This window comes from Bos javanicus, chromosome 19 (assembly GCF_032452875.1).
Source record: "Bos javanicus breed banteng chromosome 19, ARS-OSU_banteng_1.0, whole genome shotgun sequence".
NCBI lineage: Eukaryota > Metazoa > Chordata > Mammalia > Artiodactyla > Bovidae > Bos > Bos javanicus.
The window spans coordinates 28,511,006-28,529,933 of NC_083886.1; the positions used below are offsets into that span (position 1 = coordinate 28,511,006).

Here is an 18,928-nt window from a genome sequence, read left to right on the forward strand (position 1 = left end):
CGTCACTTCCCCTGCGCTGGCTGTCCTGGCGACTCACCCAGCGGACTCACTGAGCGACGCGGGCGGGCTATGACCCCAGGGGCGCTGCTTCTGCTCCTGCTGGGGGTGCTGGGGGCGCATCTCGCCCCGGGTAAGTGTGGGCCTCAAAGGGGCAGTGACAGGGCCAGAGGTCGTGGCCGGGCACCAAGGCTTCACTCAGTTCTTTCCTCCTCCAGGCGCCCGCGGCTCGGAGGCGGAGGGCCGACTCCGCGAGAAACTTTTCTCAGGCTATGATAGCACGGTGCGGCCGGCGCGGGAGGTGGGAGACCGTGTCTGGGTCAGCATTGGTCTCACCCTGGCGCAACTCATCAGCCTGGTGAGGGCGCACGCGGGGAGTTGCGTCCGGCCACTAGGCGACTAGGGGCGTGGCTTTAGGCAGGGCGGGACCCAGGGACCACTGGGGGAGGGGTCCGGGGCGAAGCCAGACTAGGAGACTGACGGGATATTAGAGCAGGTTGGGTCGAAATCGGACCAATGGACAAGCTGTGGGCGTGGCTGCTGGACCGACCCGGGTAGAGCCGGGTAAAACGATGATCAGGCCTGTGGGCGGATCTTGAAGTGAAGCTGGAGGCCGCTGGACTGGCCAGAGGGCGGGTCTTGAGGCGGGGTCACAGGCTGGGGCGGAGCTTGGTGCCGGACAGAGTTAATAAACAGCAGATGGAGATTCAGTCCGGTCCCTGTCGGGACTGGTAAATGAATTGGCTGGCCATAAGGACCGCAGGAAATTTGCGAGATAGGGTTTAAATCCACGCAGCTTATAGGAGATGGGGCTTGAACCCAAGAGAGTGCGACTCGGAAAAAGAAGGGAGTTTCCAAGGGGAGTTTGACCTACCGAGCCCCTTATTTCTCTACACTTACATCATATCTACCCTTAAAACTTTTCCCTTCTAGAACGAGAAGGATGAGGAGATGAGCACAAAAGTCTACTTAGACCTGGTACGGAGACCCCCGCAGGGTGGGAAAGGGCGGGCGACCTTGCTGCCTTTACAATTTCCTCGAATGTCCCGCCCAATAAGAATTTTTTTTTTTCATCATGACCTTAGAAAATACATTTGTAACTGAAACAGAAGCTTCAGAAAAGAATTTAGACCCTGCTTTGGGGCCACTCATGTGATTCCTGACCCATTAAAAGAGTCGCTAATTGCGGTTTGAAAATCATTGTTTTAGAGACTAGCTCGTCAACCCCCTCGTTTTTACAAAATGGAAAAACTGGGGCCCGATGCGAGGGAAGGAAAATTAGTTAATGGGGTCCCAAAGAGTGCACATGGAACCGGAATCAGAGCCCAGGCCTCCAGAACCACACCCCATGCCTGCGCGGCTCTCCCTTGCATTCCCTGCCCGGGCTTCCTGCGCACATCCCAAGGCTCCTCCCAGCCTCCAACCCCAGACGGCCCCCTCAGCCTCTGCCTCCCTAGGAATGGACTGACTACAGGCTCAGCTGGGACCCTGAGGAGCACGAGGGCATCGATTCACTCCGCATCTCAGCGGAATCCGTGTGGCTACCCGACGTGGTGCTCCTAAACAAGTAGGATGTTCCCAAAGTTTGGGAGACGGGGCAGGGCCTCCGGAGGGGAGCGGCCTCCGGAGGACTGGGCCTGATCCGAGTTGATTTGATTCTTTTCCTACAGTAACGATGGAAATTTTGGTGTTGCTCTGGACATCAACGTCGTGGTGTCCTCCGACGGCTCCATGCGCTGGCAGCCCCCGGGCATCTATCGCAGCAGCTGCAGCATCCAGGTCTCCGGGCTCCACCTGGGAAGCTCAAGGCGCTCGTAGAAACCCTCCCTCAGACCTACTCCTCCATTATCCCCATGACCTTCACATCCCTCTTACGCTCTGTTGAGTTTCCTCTTCTCTGTCCACTTTCATTGACTTCTAGTCTTCCTTAGTGACCTTTCTTCCAATGTCCATGGCCTCCCCAAACAACCTTCTGATTTCTCTATGACTCCACTTCTAGGTGATCTCCCTTGGTGGTCTCTAGCTCCTGAGGGGCTGTATCCTCTGACCCCTGTCTGCCCTGTGACCTCCCCAACTCCCCCAGCCCCAACCAGCTCTCTGGCAGCTCTAGTGACTCTCCATTCCATCCAGGTCACCTACTTCCCCTTTGACTGGCAGAACTGCACCATGGTGTTCAGTTCCTACAGCTATGACAGCTCAGAGGTCAGCCTGCAAACTGGCTTGAGTCCTGAGGGGCAGGAGCGGCAGGAAGTGTATATTCATGAAGGGACCTTTATTGGTGAGTGGGCATGACTTCCACATCCATGGGCTTTATGATTTCCAGTTTCTAACAGGCTGATAAACATAATCCATCAACAAGTCCCTGTGAGGTCAGCAAGATAGATATAACTATCTATATTTTGTGGGTATGGAAATTGAGACTCGTTCAAATAGAGATGGGCTGTCCAGCCCAGGGTCTATAGCTAGCCCCTTATTGCCCCTTATTACATAGGTCTCCTCTGGTCTAGGATGTGGTGGAGAAAGCCATATCTGGGAATTTCCTGGCAATCTAGTAGTTAGGACTCTGTGATTTCACTGCTGAGGGCCTGGGTTCAATCCCTGGCTGGGGAACTATGACAAGCAGCATGGAACAGCCAAAAGAAAAAGAAAGAAAAAAAAAAGCCATATCTGGCACCAACAAAGACATGTCTCATATCTGTCACCTTCTCTTCTCCCCCCTCACCCCGCCAAGAGAATGGCCAATGGGAGATTATCCACAAGCCTTCTCGGCTAATTCAGCCTTCAGTGGATCCTAGGGGAGGCGGGGAAGGACGACGTGAAGAAGTCACCTTCTACCTCATCATTCGCCGGAAGCCTCTCTTTTACCTGGTCAACGTCATTGCCCCATGCATCCTCATCACTCTCCTGGCCATCTTTGTCTTCTACCTGCCACCGGATGCAGGTAAGGGGGGGAGGAGCCCCAGCTATCTTACTTACCAATAGCTCAGCTTCTTCCTCTTCACCCATAATACAGGGAAGTTTTTCCTGCCAACTCAGGCCATCAGGAGTTTTGCTTCAGCAATCCTACCTAGGTTTTCCCTTCAAGAAGAGCCTTTGCGTCTGCATTCAGGTTTCCCCTCCAACCTCAAGTGCTATCTCCCCTCTGCTGCTCATTTCTCTGCATCTAGTAACTTCTGAACTCTTCCCTTCAGAATCCTAGGATCTCGTCCCTGGAACTGTCACTCCTCTGACCTGCAAGCTCCCAGGCTTAGATAACTGTTCCTTTCCTTTTTCCCATTCTTGGCATCCTCTGTCCCCTCACTTGTCAGATGCCTGCTGCTGCTGCTAAGTCACTTCAGTCATGTCCAACTCTCTGTGACCCCATAGACGGCAGCCCACCAGGCTCCCCCGTCCCTGGGATTCTCCAGGCAAGAACACTGGAATGGGTTGCCATTTCCTTCTCCAATGCATGAAAGTGAAAAGTGAAAGTGAAGTCGCTCAGTCGTGTCAGACCTTAGCGACCCCATGGACTGTAGCCCACCAGGCTCCTCAGTCCATGGGATTTTCCAGGCAAGAGTACTAGTCCCTAAACCTCCCATCTCCCTAGAAAATAATATCCAACAGTTCTCTGTAATACAGCACAAAGTGCTAACAGAGTAACCTTGGGCAAATTCCTTAATCTCTTAGTGTCCTGATCTGGAACTAGGACACCCACTGTCCCTGTCATGTAGGACTATTTTGAGGATTAACTGAGTTGAGAGAACTATGCAGGGTACTCTGTAAACTTTGTGTAAGTGTATGTAATTTGCTAATTTTGAGCACTTGCTATAAGATAATACAAATAATATGTTTTATATATGTGCGTGCATGTGAAGTCACCTCAGTTGTGTCTGACTCTTTACGACCCTATGGACTGTAGCCCACCAGGCTCCTCCGTCCACGGAATGCATATACTAACTCAATTCTAATCTTCACAACTCTGTGAGGTAGATGCTGAATTGTCTTCCTGTTTCACAGAGGAGGATAAAGAGGCTAGGAGCGTTTGTCATTCAGCTGACCTTATAGAGAGTGAGGTGGTATCGCTATTCCAACCCTGGTTAGTACCAGTTTGATTCAGAGACTGATGTCCTAAACTCTGGTATTCAAAACATGCTTTTCCCGGGAGTTCCCTGGTGGCCTAGTGGTTAAGATTCTGGGCTTTCACTGCTGTGGCCCCCAAAACAAAACAAACAAAAAACACATGCTTTCCTTCTCTCTGGAATCAAGTCCTCTCTGTCTAAGGGAAGGAGAGTGATGAAGCTCTAGAAACACTTTCACATATAACTTCTTCTTCTTGGAGCAAGGCAAATCTTGGAAACCAATATTATAGAACTAAACTAGAACAGACCATAAATGTTATTTATTTCAATACCTTCCCTGAAGTTCGCAGTACCTGTTGTATGTCACAAGAATAACCAGCCACCTGGCATATTCTTATATACTTTGTTCATTTTTAGATCCTTCAATTTGCTATATAGTTTGTGCTACAGGGGTTGGTTTATTAATTCATGCAACAATATTTGTGGAGCATCTGTAATGTGCAAGACACTGGGAATACATCAGTGAATAAAACAGACAAAAATCCCTACTCTCATGGAGTTTACATTCTAGTGGAAGAGACAGTCTAAGCATAATAAATAAGTCCATTGAACAGTATAGTGGAAGAGATCAAAGGACTTCTCTCGTGGTCCAGAAGCTAAGACTCTGACGTCCCAGTGTAGGGGCCCAGGTTTGATACTTGGTTGGGGAACTAGATCCCACATGCTGCAAATAAGAGTTCATATTCCACAACTAAAGATCCCTCATGGTGCAACTAAAAATTTCCACATGCTGCAGCAAAGATCAAAGATCCTTCATGCTGCAACTAAAACCCAGTGCAGCCAAATTAATAAATATTAAAAAAAAGAAAGAAGAAGAGGTCAAGTCCTAAGAAAGAAAATGAAGTAGGAGAAGGGTTTGGGGAGGATGAGGATGGGAGTAGGGGATGCAAGTTATTTATTTAAAAAATTGTATTGAAGTATAGTTGATTTACAATGTTGTGTTTAATTTCTGTTGTATAGCAAAGTGACTCAGTTATACATATGTATATTCTTTTTCATATTCTTTTCATTATGGCTTATCACAGGGGTTGCAATTTAAAAATAGGCTGGTCAGTGAATGTCTCACTAAAAAGGGAATATCTGATCAATATTAGAACAAAAACTTGAAGGAAGTGAGAGAATGACCACGGTAGATATCTGAGGGAAGAAATTACCAGGAGGAGTTAACAGTGAATGTGAAGACTCTGAGGTGGGAGTATGCCTTGCATATTCAAGAAATAGCCAGTGTAACTGAATCAAGTTAGCAAGAGAGAAGACAGTAGGAGATGAAGTCAGATGAAGTCAGAGAGTTCATGGGAAGACCTTGCTGCAAAGTAGACTTTGGCTTTTACGCTAAAGGAGATGGGAAGCTACTGGAGTGTTATGATCTGATTTACACTTTAAGGGATCCGTCTGGATGCTCTGTTGAGAACAGTCAGCAGGGGGCAAAGGATGAAGCAAAGAGGAGGCCTTTATAATAACTCAGACCTGAGGTAATGGTGGCTTGTACCAATAAGGTTTGGTATGGGTTGGATATGGGATGAGAGGGACAAGAGCAGAAAATGACTCAAAGGATTTGGCTTGAGGCACAGGAAAGATGGAGTTGTCATTTATGAAATGTGGAAGACTGTGGGGAGAGTCGGCAGTGAGGGAATTAAGTATTGGACATGTTAAGTCTGAGATGTTGGTTGGACACCCAAATGGAGGAGTTAGGAAGGCAAGTGTGGAATTTAGGGGAATAAGTCCAGGTTGGAGGTTTAAATGCAGGAGTCATTTGCTTGCAGTTGGCCCTTCCAAAACCCTGTCTGAGTGGGCTGGAAACATGGTCACTGATTATGCCAGGGAGATCTTCTTCTGACAAAGCCTAACTCTTCCATCTTCCCCTCTGTCCCCCAAGGAGAGAAGATGGGGCTCTCCATCTTTGCCCTGTTGACCCTCACTGTGTTCCTGCTGCTGCTGGCAGACAAAGTACCCGAGACCTCCCTGTCTGTCCCCATCATTATCAAGTACCTCATGTTCACCATGGTCCTCGTCACCTTCTCAGTCATCCTTAGTGTTGTGGTCCTCAACTTGCACCATCGCTCACCCCACACCCACCAAATGCCCCTTTGGGTTCGTCAGGTAAGAAGACCTCCTCCTTCAACCTGTGTTAACTCTCAATCCTAGTATTTGGATTTTTGTCCAGGCTTCGCTCCTCTCTCCCATCAGCTTCAACCTTCCCTTTCACAGACCCAAGGGAGACTACAACTTCAACTCCTGGTTGAGTGTCCGAGTGCCAGGGTCTTTGGGTGTTGAAATGTTGCACAATTAATTTTATCCTCACATTATTAACTCTGTGTGGATTCCAGACTCTCTTCATCAATACTGCCCTTTGTGGGGTGGGTCCCATGGAAGCATTCCAAGGGCTAGGTACTTACTATCAGGGTGGGAGCCCTTAGAACTTTTCTTTCCAGTCAGGATGTCTCCTAACCCACTTAAGAACTCTGGGCCCTGTGAGACTCAGGCACGCTTGGCAGGAGTGGGCACGTACCAGGGGGGTGGGTTGTGGCTTTTCTTCTGGTCTCAAGGCCTGAGAACCCCCTCCAACATGCCTGTTCATCTACTCTGCAGATCTTTATCCACAAACTCCCTCTGTACCTGGGTCTGAAGAGGCCCAAACCTGAGAGAGACCAGATGCAGGAGCCACCTTCCATAGCTCCCAGGGATTCTCCAGGAAGTGGCTGGGGTCGGGGAACAGATGAATATTTCATCCGCAAGCCACCAAATGATTTTCTCTTCCCCAAACCCAACAGGTAATACCTACTCTCCATCGCCCACATAAAAGGGAGGGAGAACTACAATTCCCAGAAGACTGTGCGGTGCAGGCGGCCTAAGCTCCCGGAGGTTGTGGTTGAGCATCATGGGAGTTGTAGTATGCCATCTGTTGCCCACTTTGTGGAGAGGTGGGAACTAAAAAGCTTAAGAGGTTAGGAAAAATTGCAGAAGGTTAGAGAGGTCGCCGCCATCGGCGAGAACCGGAGGGGCCCTCTCAGGTTTTGAAACACGGAATTGCGTTGGAGGAGGGAATTGGGGCAGGGGCTAGAGCACCAGCCCAGGCTGTCTTTGCGCCTTGGGCGTGGCCAAACAGTCCCGCCTCTTCCAGGTTCCAGCCTGAACTGTCTGCTCCAGACCTGCGGCGATTTATCGATGGTCCAAACCGGGCTGTGGGTCTCCCTCCTGAGCTACGGGAGGTCGTTTCTTCGATCAGCTACATCGCTCGACAGCTGCAGGAACAGGAAGACCATGACGCGGTATGTCCACCAAGGGTGGACCAGGGCAAGGCCTGGGGGGCCTTGGCTCCACCGGCAAACAGGCTCCTCCCCCAGCACTCGGTGTTATTTTTATTTTTTTAATTATTTATTTGGCTACGTCGGGTCTTAGTTGTGGCATATCGGAGAAGGCAATGGCAACCCACTCCAGTACTCTTGCCTGGAAAATCGCATGGACGGAGGAGCCTGGCAGGCTGCAGTCCATGGGGTTGCTAAGAGTCGGACACGACTGAGTGACTTCACTTTCACTTTTCACTTTCCCGCATTGGAGAAGGAAATGGCAACCCACCCCAGTGTTCTTGCCTGGAGAATCCTAGGGACGGGGGAGCCTGGTGGGCTGCCGTCTATGGACTCGTACAGAGTCAGACACAACTGAAGCGACTTAGCAGCAGTTGTGGCATATGGGATCTTTGGTTGTGGCATGTGGGATTTAGTTCCCTGACCAGGGTTTGAACCCGGGCCCCTTGCATTGGGAGCGTGGTGTCCTAGCCACTGGACCACCAGGGAAGTCCCTTGGGTTTATTTCTGTGTGGAAGTTTGCCTCAATGGGTCCTGTCTTTACTTTCCTTCTTGTTCTTGATTCACATCCATCGCCTGTGGTGGCTCTCTGCTATACTGAGGCCGGTCCTTGTCTCAAAGCTGTGGTGGGAGGACCTGGATGGGGTACAGGGCCCTGGGGCAGCCGTTCCTGGGGGTCCGGACTCAGGAACAGTTTCCTCTGCCTAACCCCAGCTGAAGGAGGACTGGCAATTTGTGGCAATGGTAGTGGACCGCCTCTTCCTATGGACCTTCATCATCTTCACGAGCGTTGGGACCCTCGTCATCTTTCTGGATGCCACGTACCACTTGCCCCCCGCTGACCCTTTTCCTTGAGGCTGGGACGAAGGTGGAGATCCAGATCCTTGGCCAGGTGAATTGAGAGTTTGGCAGGGCTCTTAAGCCCTGTACCTTTCTGCATCTTAACTCCATCACTAGGAGTCCAGTTCTCTCATCATTTCATTTCTAAGGAGGGAGCCTAAATGGGACTAGGCATTTGGGGGACTTGGGCCCACCTGAAATGCACTAACAGTTTATTATTCTTTGGCTTCTTGAGGAAGCTCCGTTGGATGTTAACACCTATGCTGGCAATGAATGGAACAAACGACAAGAACTAGACTGTATGCCTTCTAAGGGCAGAAACTCTGTCTTGTTCACTGTAATATCCCGGGCACCTAGCACAGATCCTAACCTATATAGCAGTTACCTCTGGTTGAATTAATAGGGATTTTTTTTTTTTTCTGTGAGGAAATACACTAAGTAGTAGTGCTGAAGTTTGCATGTTGGTACTAGTGATCATTTTTTGTTTTTGCCTTTCTGCAGTTTATCATATTTTGTAATATGTAATATCTTTAGGATTAAAAAAGAAAAGGTTATTTCTAAAAAGATGCATTTGTAAAGAGGATAAAAAGCACACTTTTAAAACTTCAAGTTCCAGCTTTGGTGCTCAAACTTTGGACAAGCTACTAAACTGCTCTATGCCTCAGTTTCCCCATCTGTAAAATGAAGCTAATATTAACAGTATTTAGAATCTGGCCCCTAGACTGAGCATCATATAAGAAAACAAAAACATTATACATCAGAGTTACACACTGATATGTTTTGTTTGGCTCATGTTGTTGGCCAAAATTTTAAATCTGGTTTGCTACTTTTAAAATGTAAAACAAACAAAAAAAGACTCTCCTTTGGGGTCGTCCTGCCTTCACACCTCAAGGGTGTACTATCCTTTGTTGACCGAATAAAACTCTGAGCTGTAAAAAAAATTATAAATAAATTAAAATGTGGATATTTCACAGAGAAATTTGGATTTCTGGCTTCTCTTGAAAATTTTTTAAGGTCTACAGTAACACCAGATCTGATTCCCCTGTTGGCAGCAACCTGCTAGAGCCGATTTGTGGCCGCCCACTCCAGTCAAGGTATTTGTATCAGAATTCCTCAAAGCCCCCACCCACCTAACCATTCTTTTACCTTGCTCATTCCTGAGTAACGCTAGACAAAATACAGCGGAAGGACAGGGGATGAGGAGTTGAAGCTCGTGGAAGGCCAGGAGTGGAACAAGAAAAGTGTCGCTTATGGCTGTCACACATTTTGTGCCTCAGTTTCCTTTCAGTTTGGAGAAAAGGCTGTACCTGGTTGGAGGCATGGCCCTTCTGGGACATGAAGATCATGTGCCCAGCAGGCTGTGTGAACTGGACTGTGTTAATGTTTCTGCCTGGAGGTCAGAGCAAAGTCAGTTTGAGCCCAGTGGCTGCAGCAATTACAGTGAAGGACCTAGGGTCAACAGGCACTCACACCTACTCAGTTGCTGCAAGTTCTTGTCCTAAAGAGGGAAAACAGGGCTAACCTCGTAGGGATCCCTGTGAGATGAGGTTAGCATGTCCCTGTCCAGCCAGACCCACCAGCCACGCCAATAATTGCACCTGGCATCCCACTGCAGAGCACGATTCGTTTGTCTTGTTGGTTTATTGGCCTAGAGAGTTGGACACACACACAAATGCGGAGATAAATATTGGTCAGTTTCTCTAAATCTGGGTCCTCACTACATATAGAGCTAGAGTCTGTAGAATTCTAAATCTTGCGTGCTGTGGCACAGAACCAGTGGCCTTCCCACTCCACCGTCACCCTTCTTCCCAGGGAACATGGGGAAAGAGGGCACAAACTGACAAGACTTGATAATTTTCAAAAGACGAAATTGCAAAATCCCAAATTTCCATCTGAAATTCACAAGGTTCAAGTTCCCCAGCTCAGATACATGTATTTTAATCTCCATTTCGCCACAATCTCCTTTGTTGCCCAGAACCACCAAAATTCTGGAAACTATTTTCCTAAATCAGATTAAAAAAACAAAAAAACAAAATAAATGTCTACAGTCTCAGTTCTCCCAAAATGTCCATGGTTTTAGAATTTTGACCTGTTGTGAAATTCAATTCCCTGGTCCATCCTCAACCCCTTCCATCTCCTGTGCCGTTCTGCCTCAGAGGAGTGCAGGTTAAGGTTATAGGGGCACTGCCGTTGCACCCGCCCCCTGCCTCCAAGGCCTTCCTCAGTCTCTCTTGTGGTTCCGCTGTGTATATATATATATATTTATATATATAATTTGTGTGTAGATATATATATATGTATTCTTTATTATGTACTTTTTTTTTTTCGCAGTTTTTCTAAAGTGCCAGAAACAAGATTTGTGGGAATTTTTTAGTGATTTTTTTTTTTTTTCATTTTTCCCTGTTTTAAACTTTTCTCCCCCTTAAAAATTGGAACTCAGTACATTCAGTAGGAAACTCTTCACTCGGACTGCGGCCAAGACCAAGAAAAGTGCAAAGAGACGGAGGAGGAGTGAAGGAGCGACACTCCTCCATGGTTAACATTCAGGGAGCCTGTCGAAAACCTCCCTTTCCGTTTGCTGGGAGGGTGTGAGGAGGCAGGAGGCTGCTCCTGTCCCTCCCGCCAAACCACCTCCCTCCAAAAGCCATGATCTTGCCCTTTCAGCATCAGTTGAGAGGGCAGCCATCTCGGCCCCAAAAAACAGTAGCTGGGAAAAGGACTGCCATTTTGATGATGGCAACTTTTCCCCTTTTTAAACTGCACTCCTCTAATTCCCATTTATCAAATTTGCTCCCCCAAACTGGCTCTCCCCTTGTGAGCTTTTTGTGTGTGGGGGGGGGTGGTGGTGGGGGAGGTGGGTGGATGGGAAGTGTTCATTCAATCACAGAGTGGGGAGGCCCAGTTATCAGAATTAGGAGTGAACATTTATTCAACTCCACCACTGGAAGGAAACATAGGGACCCCTGACCAGGGTTAACTAGTGCAAATTAGGGATTAGGGACTTACAAGGTCCCTGTACCCCATCCCTAGGTTGGGATCTTTGGGTGTGGGAAACTGAGTCAAAGATGGGGTGTAAGGTGCTATTTTGGAGGGAAAGTTGGTGGGGATACCCCAAAGCCCACCAGGGGAGTAGGATGGTTCCCCAAAAACCATCTGGAGTAATTGGTGAGGGAAGTGATACTGGGGGGAAAGAGGGCTAAGGTAAGGATGGGAGGTCGTGTGCAAATCTCGGGCTTACCTACCCATCCAACCCCCATCATTTTTCTGGCTATTTGGTCTAGTCTGGGAGAAACCATTGGGAAAAAAAACAAGGAGGAAGTAGGACCCCTCCCCCATCCTATATAGAGCTTCTCCTTCCTGGCCCCCAAATCTGGCTTAGCCCAGATGAGGCCATATGCAGAGGCAGGAAGAGGTGCAATCTGCTCACCTCTTTCGCCGTGAAGAGTCTGGGGCTTACTAGATTTGAGGGTCAAAGCAGGGCTGAGATTGGTGCTGCCTGGGCTGGGAAAGAACTCAGCCAAGGAACAGATAGGTAGCCCTCCCTCCCACCCCGCTCTTTGACCAGGATGGGAGAGCCATCTCCACAGTCTTGGAGTAGGAGGAGGAATATGGAAGATCCAAAGGCGTAGAAGCCAAGGAAGGCATGGCGTCTTAACGTGAAGGGAACAGGGACACAGAAACCCACCCTTGGGAAGAATGGCATCTGAAGCCCACTCCCAGGTGGGTAAGTGTTGGGTATCACAATGGTCTGGTCCAGGCCCTGGGCCACAAAAGGATGGAATGTGCTAGGAAGCATCTGGGCAAGGGCTTAGAGAAAGCTTCAAGATGCAGGGTGGGGAACATTCGGGGAGAAAGATGGTTTCCCCCTAAGTTTAGGAATCAGGGGGCGGGTTAGACATTCAGAGCTGGTGGGGGCCGTGAGTAGAGATTCATGGAAGTATATTGCTCAGTTGCCCCAAGGGCTTGAGGAGGGATGAGCTGGCCCTGCCCCTCACGGAGGCCATTCCCTGGAGGAGAACTGAGAGGGGAACCACCGAAGACCCCTTCCCAGGTGGTGGGAAAACTACAATCTCACACAAAGCAGCCTGACCCCTGAGCTCCAGAGGCCCCCAGGTCCCTGCACAGGAGTGTGGAGGGGCTCCCAAGGGGCAGGGAGGCCGGGGAGCTGGTAGTGGCGGGGGTTCAGGGAGGGTGGCATCTGGTGAAAGGGGGGATCCGGGTCCAGAGCTCACCCCACATCTCCCTTCTGGGTTCTTTCAACCCCTGCCCTCTCCCCTTCTCCCTTGGGGGCAACCGGTGGAGGAAGAGTTGGGGGTGGTGGGGTTGGGGGGGTAGGGGCTGCTGCTTGAGGATTGACTGCGTAGCCAAAGACCCCTGGTAGGAAGGGAAGGGCCCCCCCACCCTTCTCATCAGGTAGGACCATGTTAAGAGCGACCGGGAGAGCGGCCAGGTTGCTGAAGTTGTAAGGGTAGGCGGCGAGGAGCTGGGGACCATAGACGAGTGGGTAGGGCTCAGGGTAGAAGGTGACTTTGGCAGCCCCCATCGCCTCCATCCGGTCTCCCCCGCCAGCCCCACCTGGCCCCTCACTCCCACCTTTTCCCCTGCCACTGCCTGATTCCCGGCCGCTCCCAATCAGAGCCAGTGGAAATTCCTGCACAGGTGGGTATGCATAGGTGGCCCCTCCTGCCCCCACGGAGGGCTCCTCCCCTCCTGAGATGACAGGGTCCTGGAGCGAGGCAGGCTCAGAAGCTTCCTCAGCAGGAGCACTCCCGCCTCCACCACCTGCCTCCCCGCTGGAGGAAGAGACCTGCATCTCTTGGGGGGCCTCCTCCTTAATCTCCCCGGCTCTGGCACCAGTGCTGCCCTTTGAGTAGGCAATGACAGGCGTGGGGGTGCCCCCAGGTCGCTCGGCGGCGTGCCTCTGCCCATGGCGGCTCAGGGCAGCGGCCGTCTTGCACACCTTGGCGCAGTGAGGGCAGGTGAGGCGGGTGGAGGGCTTCCTTCCAGACCGGGAGCTGTGGGGGCCCCCGCTGTGGGACTCCTGGTGCTTGCGCAGCTTCCTCAGGCTGGCGAATGTCTGGGCACAGTCCTCACAGCGGTGTCTCCTCTCGCCACGGGCACGCCCCGTGGGGCCGTCGGCTGCTGGGGTCTCCTCCCAGCTCCTCCGTTCCAGCTTCTGTCTCCAGCGAGGTGGCCGGCGGCTTCTGGGCATCCCGCTGCCCCCGCTGCTAGCCGGGGCCACGGCTCCAGCCTTGCGCTTGGGCTTGTAGGAGTAGTAGGGCCTCCAGAGCTGGTCCTCCCCGCCAGCCTTGGACTCCCCCTGCCCCTCCTCCTCCTCCTCCTCTTCCTCTTCCTCGTCCTCCTCCTCCTCCTCGCTCTCCTCCATCTCCTCGCCGCTTAGCTCCCCGGGACGCAGGTCTGTTTCTGAGATGCGGCGCTTGACAATCGCCTCCTCACCGATTCGCACAGTGATCTGACACAGTGGCGGTGGAGCCTGGAGCTGAGAGGGGCCCCGGCCAGGCCCTGCAGGGGGACCCGCGCCCCCGCCAATCCCGCCAGCTGGCTTGGCCGTGTAGGTCAGAGTCCTCGTGGCCCGTGGGTTCCGGCCCTTGGCCTCCTCCATGGCTGTGGCGGGCCCTGCGGCTGTGGCTGGGCTGCCTGCTGTGGCTGGGCTGGTTGGTGCGGCTGCAGGTTCGGGGGGAGGAGGTGGGTACTCACGTTTTTTGGGGGGCCGTGGGGGAGCAGTGTAAGTGATGACTGAGGCGGCTTGGGCCCCCCCTGTGCTGGCCGGCCCACTCCCTGCTCCACCACTGCTGCTGCCCCCATGTACAATGACTGAGGGAGCCGGGTGGGCAAAAGTGATGACAGATGGTGGGGGGCCAGGCTCTGGGGCAGGTGCGGGTCCGGGTGGCGAGCTGGCTGGCATTGCCACAGGGGCCGCTGTGTTGAGGCTTGGAGAGAGGGGGGCCTCGGGGGCTCCCTGGCTGTAGGTCTTGTAGGGCCGCTTGGCCGCCCGCATGGGGAGCAGGCGGTACAGCTTGAGGGTATTGAGCTTGGGCTTATAGCCTCCATTGGGCGTCTTCTCGCTGGCCAGGAGGCTTGGGCTAATGCCGTGGAAGGCTCGCTGGTGGGTCTTCAGGTTATAGTAAGTGACAAAGGTCTCCCAGCAGAAGATGCACTGGTACCTGGGCCAGGGAACAGGGCAGGGACAGAGCCAGTTGAGTCAGGGGCCCTGAGGCTAGGGCCTTAGCTTCCCATTTTCTCTCCTGTCTCCGCTCAGACCTTGAACTGCCCCAGCCATCTGCTCACCCTTCTCTCATGTTGCTTGTCTCACCCCACCAGCTTCAGAAGGGACACCAGTCCTAGTTCAGTGTCCCCCACTGGCTGTGCAATGCCAGGCCTCAGCTGTTCCATCTGTGAATTGGGAATAATCACATACCTTGCCTAACTCCCAAAGCCGCCTTCTGAAGCTCACCTGACAGATGGGGAAGTATCTTATCAACAAGGGTACATTAGAACTGTAGATGGACATGCCTGTGCTTCCTATTGTCCTGCCCCATGAGGCAACTTTCTGTTTCCTCCTTGGCCTTTTCCACATCACCAAGCCAGGACGTGACACCTGGCGGTGCTAAGAAATAAACATCAGTGGGAGGAAACGGGGCTGGAGGGAGGCAGAAGGGTGAGTGACAGAAAACAGATGAGCAGGGGCCAGTGGGTGAGCAGACATCTGAGAATGGCTTTCTGGGCCCCATGCTCTGCCCATTCCCTCCCTTGTCCATGTGGTCCCTAAGTGGACTAGGTCCCATGTGACCTCTCCACCCCCATCCACCCCCAGTCCCCGGCCGTCCAGAGCACTCACCTGCGCTCCCCGGTGTGCCACACCTCGTGTTTGGTTCGGTACTCAGCCAGTGCGAACACCTTCTCGCAGTAGCGGCAGGGGTACTTCCTCCGCCATGAGTGTACGTTGCTGTGCCGCTTTAGGCTGGACAGGGTCACGTAGGAACGCTCACAGGCCGCGCACACATAGAGCACGTGGCCACCCACCACCTTCACCACGTGCTCAGGACCACCTCGGAAGCCTACCGCTGGGGGCAGGGCTGAGGCGTCCACTCCTGCAGGGCCACTGGGGACAGAACCCCTGGCTCCCAGCCCTGCGGACCCCCGAGCGCTGGCCTCCCTCCGGCACTGGGCCTCATGGGTCTGTAGCCGCTTGGGATGGATGAAGCTTTTCCCACATCGGGGGCAGGGGAGGGGCCGCCGGGACAAGGCAGGCTGTGAGTCAGGGCCCTGGGCCTCAGCCCTGTCCCCCTCCCACTCCCCAGCTGGCCTAGGCCCAGGCCCAAAGCTGTCCTCCTCAGGCTGTGAGGTGGCCATGGGAACTGGAGCAGGAGGCACCCAGGCATCACCCCCCTCCCCCAGGCCCTGCAGGCGGGAGATGCCCAGACGCCGTCCCAGAGCACCGATCTCTGCCACAGCTGCCCCGTCCCCTCCACCACCAGGCAATGCCAGCCGGGCACTGTAGATGAAATTGAGGACATCAGAGAAGGCAGCTGCTGGGACCCCAGGCAGCTCCAGGACCCGAGGTGGGGATGAAGCTGAAGGTGAGGCTGGAGAGGGAGAGGAGGAGGAAGAGGAGGAGGAGGAGGAGGAAGAGGAAGAGGAGGAAGAGGAGGAGGAGGAGGCCGCTGTGGTGGTGGTGGGGTTGGGGGCTGAGCCCCCAGTGATGGGTGGGAGGGGCAGTGGAGCTGAAGCCAGCAGTGCCTCTCTGAAGAAGGGACTAGAAGCAGCCAGAACGCTGCGGTGAGCGGGGAACTTGGTATCTCCGGCTATGAGGGTGACGTCACAGAAGAGGCCGCGAAGCCGCTGTTCATTGAGCTGGCGCAGAACGGCGGGCGCATGGGATGGGTCTGTCACCTCTGCTGGGGGTGGCATGGCGCCAGCCTAGATGAAGAAGAGGCCAGGGGAGGATCTCAGAGGCTGGGCGGAGGGCAGGGGGCTTTCAAGTCAGAGGCGAGCTGGGCGGGGGTTGGAGGCTGTTGGCCAGAGGCTGGTGGAAGGCTGACTGACTTCTGATCATGGAAGTTAGGGGTTAACCTTAGCCACCCCACGTCCGGCCAGTGTCAGACATCTGGGGCTGAAAGAGGCCAGGGATTCCTCAGGTCTTGATGAAGGTCAGGGGTCAAGACTTCCAAGTCACAGACTAACGGGGGGAGCAATGGACACCTCTCTCCCACTGGGAGGGGGTGGGAGCCCCCACAGCTGATGGCCATTTCCCAGGCCTCCTCAGCCTGGAGGATATGGCTGCTTTGCTCGCCTGCAGCCTCAGGCCCAGTCTCCCTCCCAGCAGACCTCTCACCCGTCTCACCTGAGAGCACAGCCAACATGGAGTGGAGCGGAAGTGGCTCAGCAAGTCCCTTCTGCCGTGCTTCTTCCCTCTGTGGAGAAACAGAAACTGTGTCCTTGGGAAGGGAACTGGGCAGGAGGCTGACCCAGGAGATGGGGGGTGGTGCCGCATGCAGGGTCAGAGAGGCCTGGGCAGCTCTAGAGACCCTGACCCTCCTGGGAACCAATCAGGTTACTTGCTCAGTGGCCTCTAATCGGACCTAGGATGTCACAGATTATTGCAAAGCCTGTTCTGCTGGCCCCCAGAAATACAGGAATAAGATAATTTTCATATTCCCAATTTGCCTCAAAACAATCCAGCAACATCAGTTCAATCCTGTAGGTCCAGGGAAGCCTGCTGATCAGTCTCAAGTCCCTTGAGCCTAATCTTTGGGACTCAAAAGGAAATCAAAGATTTGCATGTTGTCCTTTATTATAACAGTCTTATTTACATATCAAAATAGATTTGTTTGACCTTTTTCATTGGACCAAGCTGCTAGATATTCAAATTAGCAGAGGACTTCGTCACATAAATCTTAGAGAGGGTTTCTAGGTGCCAGGGGACCACTGAAGACCACCGTCTCGAGCACACGCGCCAGCTTGCTCCAATCTCTGGAAAGGCCACCAGACTGGAAGTGAGGAAGCTTGGGTCCCCCTCCTTACTCTGAGAGGTGGCGGCTTTGGGCCTTTGGCTTAAAAAAAAGTGGGGGTGGAGCGGGGAACACAACCCCTACCTCACCTCTTGCTGGGAGTCTTATCCAAAAGGAATAGCAGGTAACCCAAATGTGAGCCATGGCAGTCACTGCCCACAAGGCAACTCACAGACTCAGCTTTGGGGGCTCAATTTTCAGTTGAAGATCTCAGTTCCAGAGCCATAGAGTAACTTAGCCAAAGACACACAGAGCTGGTCATGACAGGTGGGGCCTGTTCACAGAGCCAGGCCTGCTGATCTGAGGGCAGAGCTCTCAGCCCCTCTTGTCCACCCTCCACAAAGCCTGGGGGGCCTCCCCTTCCACACGCCCGGGGTCACACATGACCTCCAAGGTGTCCTGCGTCAGGAGTTTCTCATGCAATTCCCACCCCACCCCCCAAAAATGCTCTCTTCCTATTTATTACTCATACTGTCTGGACTAAGACGCCTTCTCTCTTCAGCCAAAAGGCGGCCCTCAGTCCTCTCCTGGAGGAGGAGGTAAACAGGGATGAGAATCAAAGTTTCTCATAGCCCCGAGTGCCAGGCACACACCTAAGTCGAGTGCTACCCCATCAGTTGATGGACTGCAGGTGGGTCAGGAATCCAGGGGAAGGATTCCTGGGCTGGTGTTCACATCTGTTTGCAAAATGGGGAAAGAGAACAAGATCTCTTCCTCCCTTTTGTGACAACCACCAGCCAACAGGGACCCCCAAGAGTCAGTGCTTCACTGGTATTACCTCATTTGCTCCTCATCACCACCCTAAAATGTAGCAGTTAGCTTCACTTTAAGTGACAGGCAGGGATTTCCCTGGTGGGGCAGTGGATGGGAATCCGCCTGCCAACACAGGGGACACAGGTTCAATCTCTGGTTTGGGAAGACCTCACATGCCAAGGAGCAATTAAGCCCAAACACCCTAGAGCCTGTGCTCTACAAGAGAAGCCACCGCAATGAGAAGCCCGTGCACCGTAAGGAAAAGTAGCCCCCGCTTGCCGCAACTAGAGATATATGAGATCAGTTAGTCGCAGGGCTGGGATCTGTTTGGCTCCAAAGCCTTCATTCTTGATTATACCACATCAGGATGAAAGAGATGTTTATGGCTGTGATTCTGTGATATAACAAGAAATTAAGTTGACCCTCGAACAACACGGGTTTGAACGGCGTAGGTCCACTTCTATGTGGATTTTTTTTTCAATAGTAAATACTACAGTACTACAAGATCTGAGATTGGTTGAATCTGAGCACGCACAAGAACCTTGGATATGGACGGCTGACTGTAAGGCTATACTTAGATTTTCCACTGGGTAGAGTGTCCGTGCCCCTAACCCCTACATTGTTTAAGGGTCAGGTATAATATATTTGGTCCTGGTCTCCATTCTTTTTATTAAAAAATATATATATATTTGGCTTTGCTGGGTCTTAGTTGTGGCATTTGGAATCTTTTAGGTGCAGCTTGTGGGATCTAGTTCCCTGACCAGGGATCAAACCTGGGTCCCCTGCACTGAGAGTGTGAAATCTTAGTCACTGGACCGCCAGGAAGTCCCCTCTGTTCCCATTCTTGACACAGAGCTCCTAAAACTCGTGTAATTTCCCAAGT

The 18,928-nt window shown here is 52.3% G+C and overlaps 2 protein-coding genes across 5 annotated transcripts in view; one reads left to right on the top strand and one right to left on the bottom strand.

The window, feature by feature from the left end:
- CHRNB1 (cholinergic receptor nicotinic beta 1 subunit) lies at window positions 1-10,299 on the top strand. Of its 2 annotated transcripts, XM_061389636.1 has the most exons (12): window positions 1-130; window positions 216-355; window positions 931-975; window positions 1,455-1,564; window positions 1,668-1,776; window positions 2,128-2,275; window positions 2,729-2,938; window positions 5,992-6,215; window positions 6,705-6,886; window positions 7,237-7,384; window positions 8,135-8,312; window positions 9,275-10,299. In XM_061389636.1, the coding sequence occupies exons 1-11, from the start codon at window positions 70-72 to the stop codon at window positions 8,273-8,275; spliced, it is 1,518 nt and encodes a 505-aa protein (XP_061245620.1). In that variant the 5' UTR covers window positions 1-69; the 3' UTR covers window positions 8,276-8,312; window positions 9,275-10,299. The 2 variants fall into 2 exon arrangements, with proteins under 2 accessions (XP_061245620.1, XP_061245619.1); XM_061389635.1 differs by lacking the exon at window positions 9,275-10,299 and having other exon boundaries at window positions 8,135-9,245.
- ZBTB4 (zinc finger and BTB domain containing 4) overlaps window positions 9,883-18,928 on the bottom strand; it is a 17,275-nt gene continuing 8,229 nt past the window's right edge. For all 3 annotated transcript variants that reach the window (XM_061389607.1, XM_061389605.1, XM_061389606.1), the window contains exons 2-4: window positions 16,626-16,695; window positions 15,120-16,201; window positions 9,883-14,445 (exon numbers count right to left, since the gene is read on the bottom strand). In XM_061389607.1, coding sequence (XP_061245591.1) covers window positions 12,489-14,445; window positions 15,120-16,192 — 3,030 coding nt within the window. In that variant the 5' untranslated portion in view covers window positions 16,193-16,201; window positions 16,626-16,695 and the 3' untranslated portion in view covers window positions 9,883-12,488. The remainder of the gene's footprint in view (window positions 14,446-15,119; window positions 16,202-16,625; window positions 16,696-18,928) is intronic.

What these genes read in the sequence shown, in the direction of transcription:
- CHRNB1 (XM_061389636.1), top strand. Translation starts at nt 70, where the DNA reads ATGACCCCAGGGGCGCTGCTTCTGCTCCTGCTGGGGGTGCTGGGGGCG. An exon ending in GGGGGCGCATCTCGCCCCGG is followed by an intron (nt 131 to 215) that starts GTAAGTGTGGGC and finishes TTCCTCCTCCAG; the next exon opens with GCGCCCGCGGCTCGGAGGCG. An exon ending in TGCCCCTTTGGGTTCGTCAG is followed by an intron (nt 6,216 to 6,704) that starts GTAAGAAGACCT and finishes TCTACTCTGCAG; the next exon opens with ATCTTTATCCACAAACTCCC.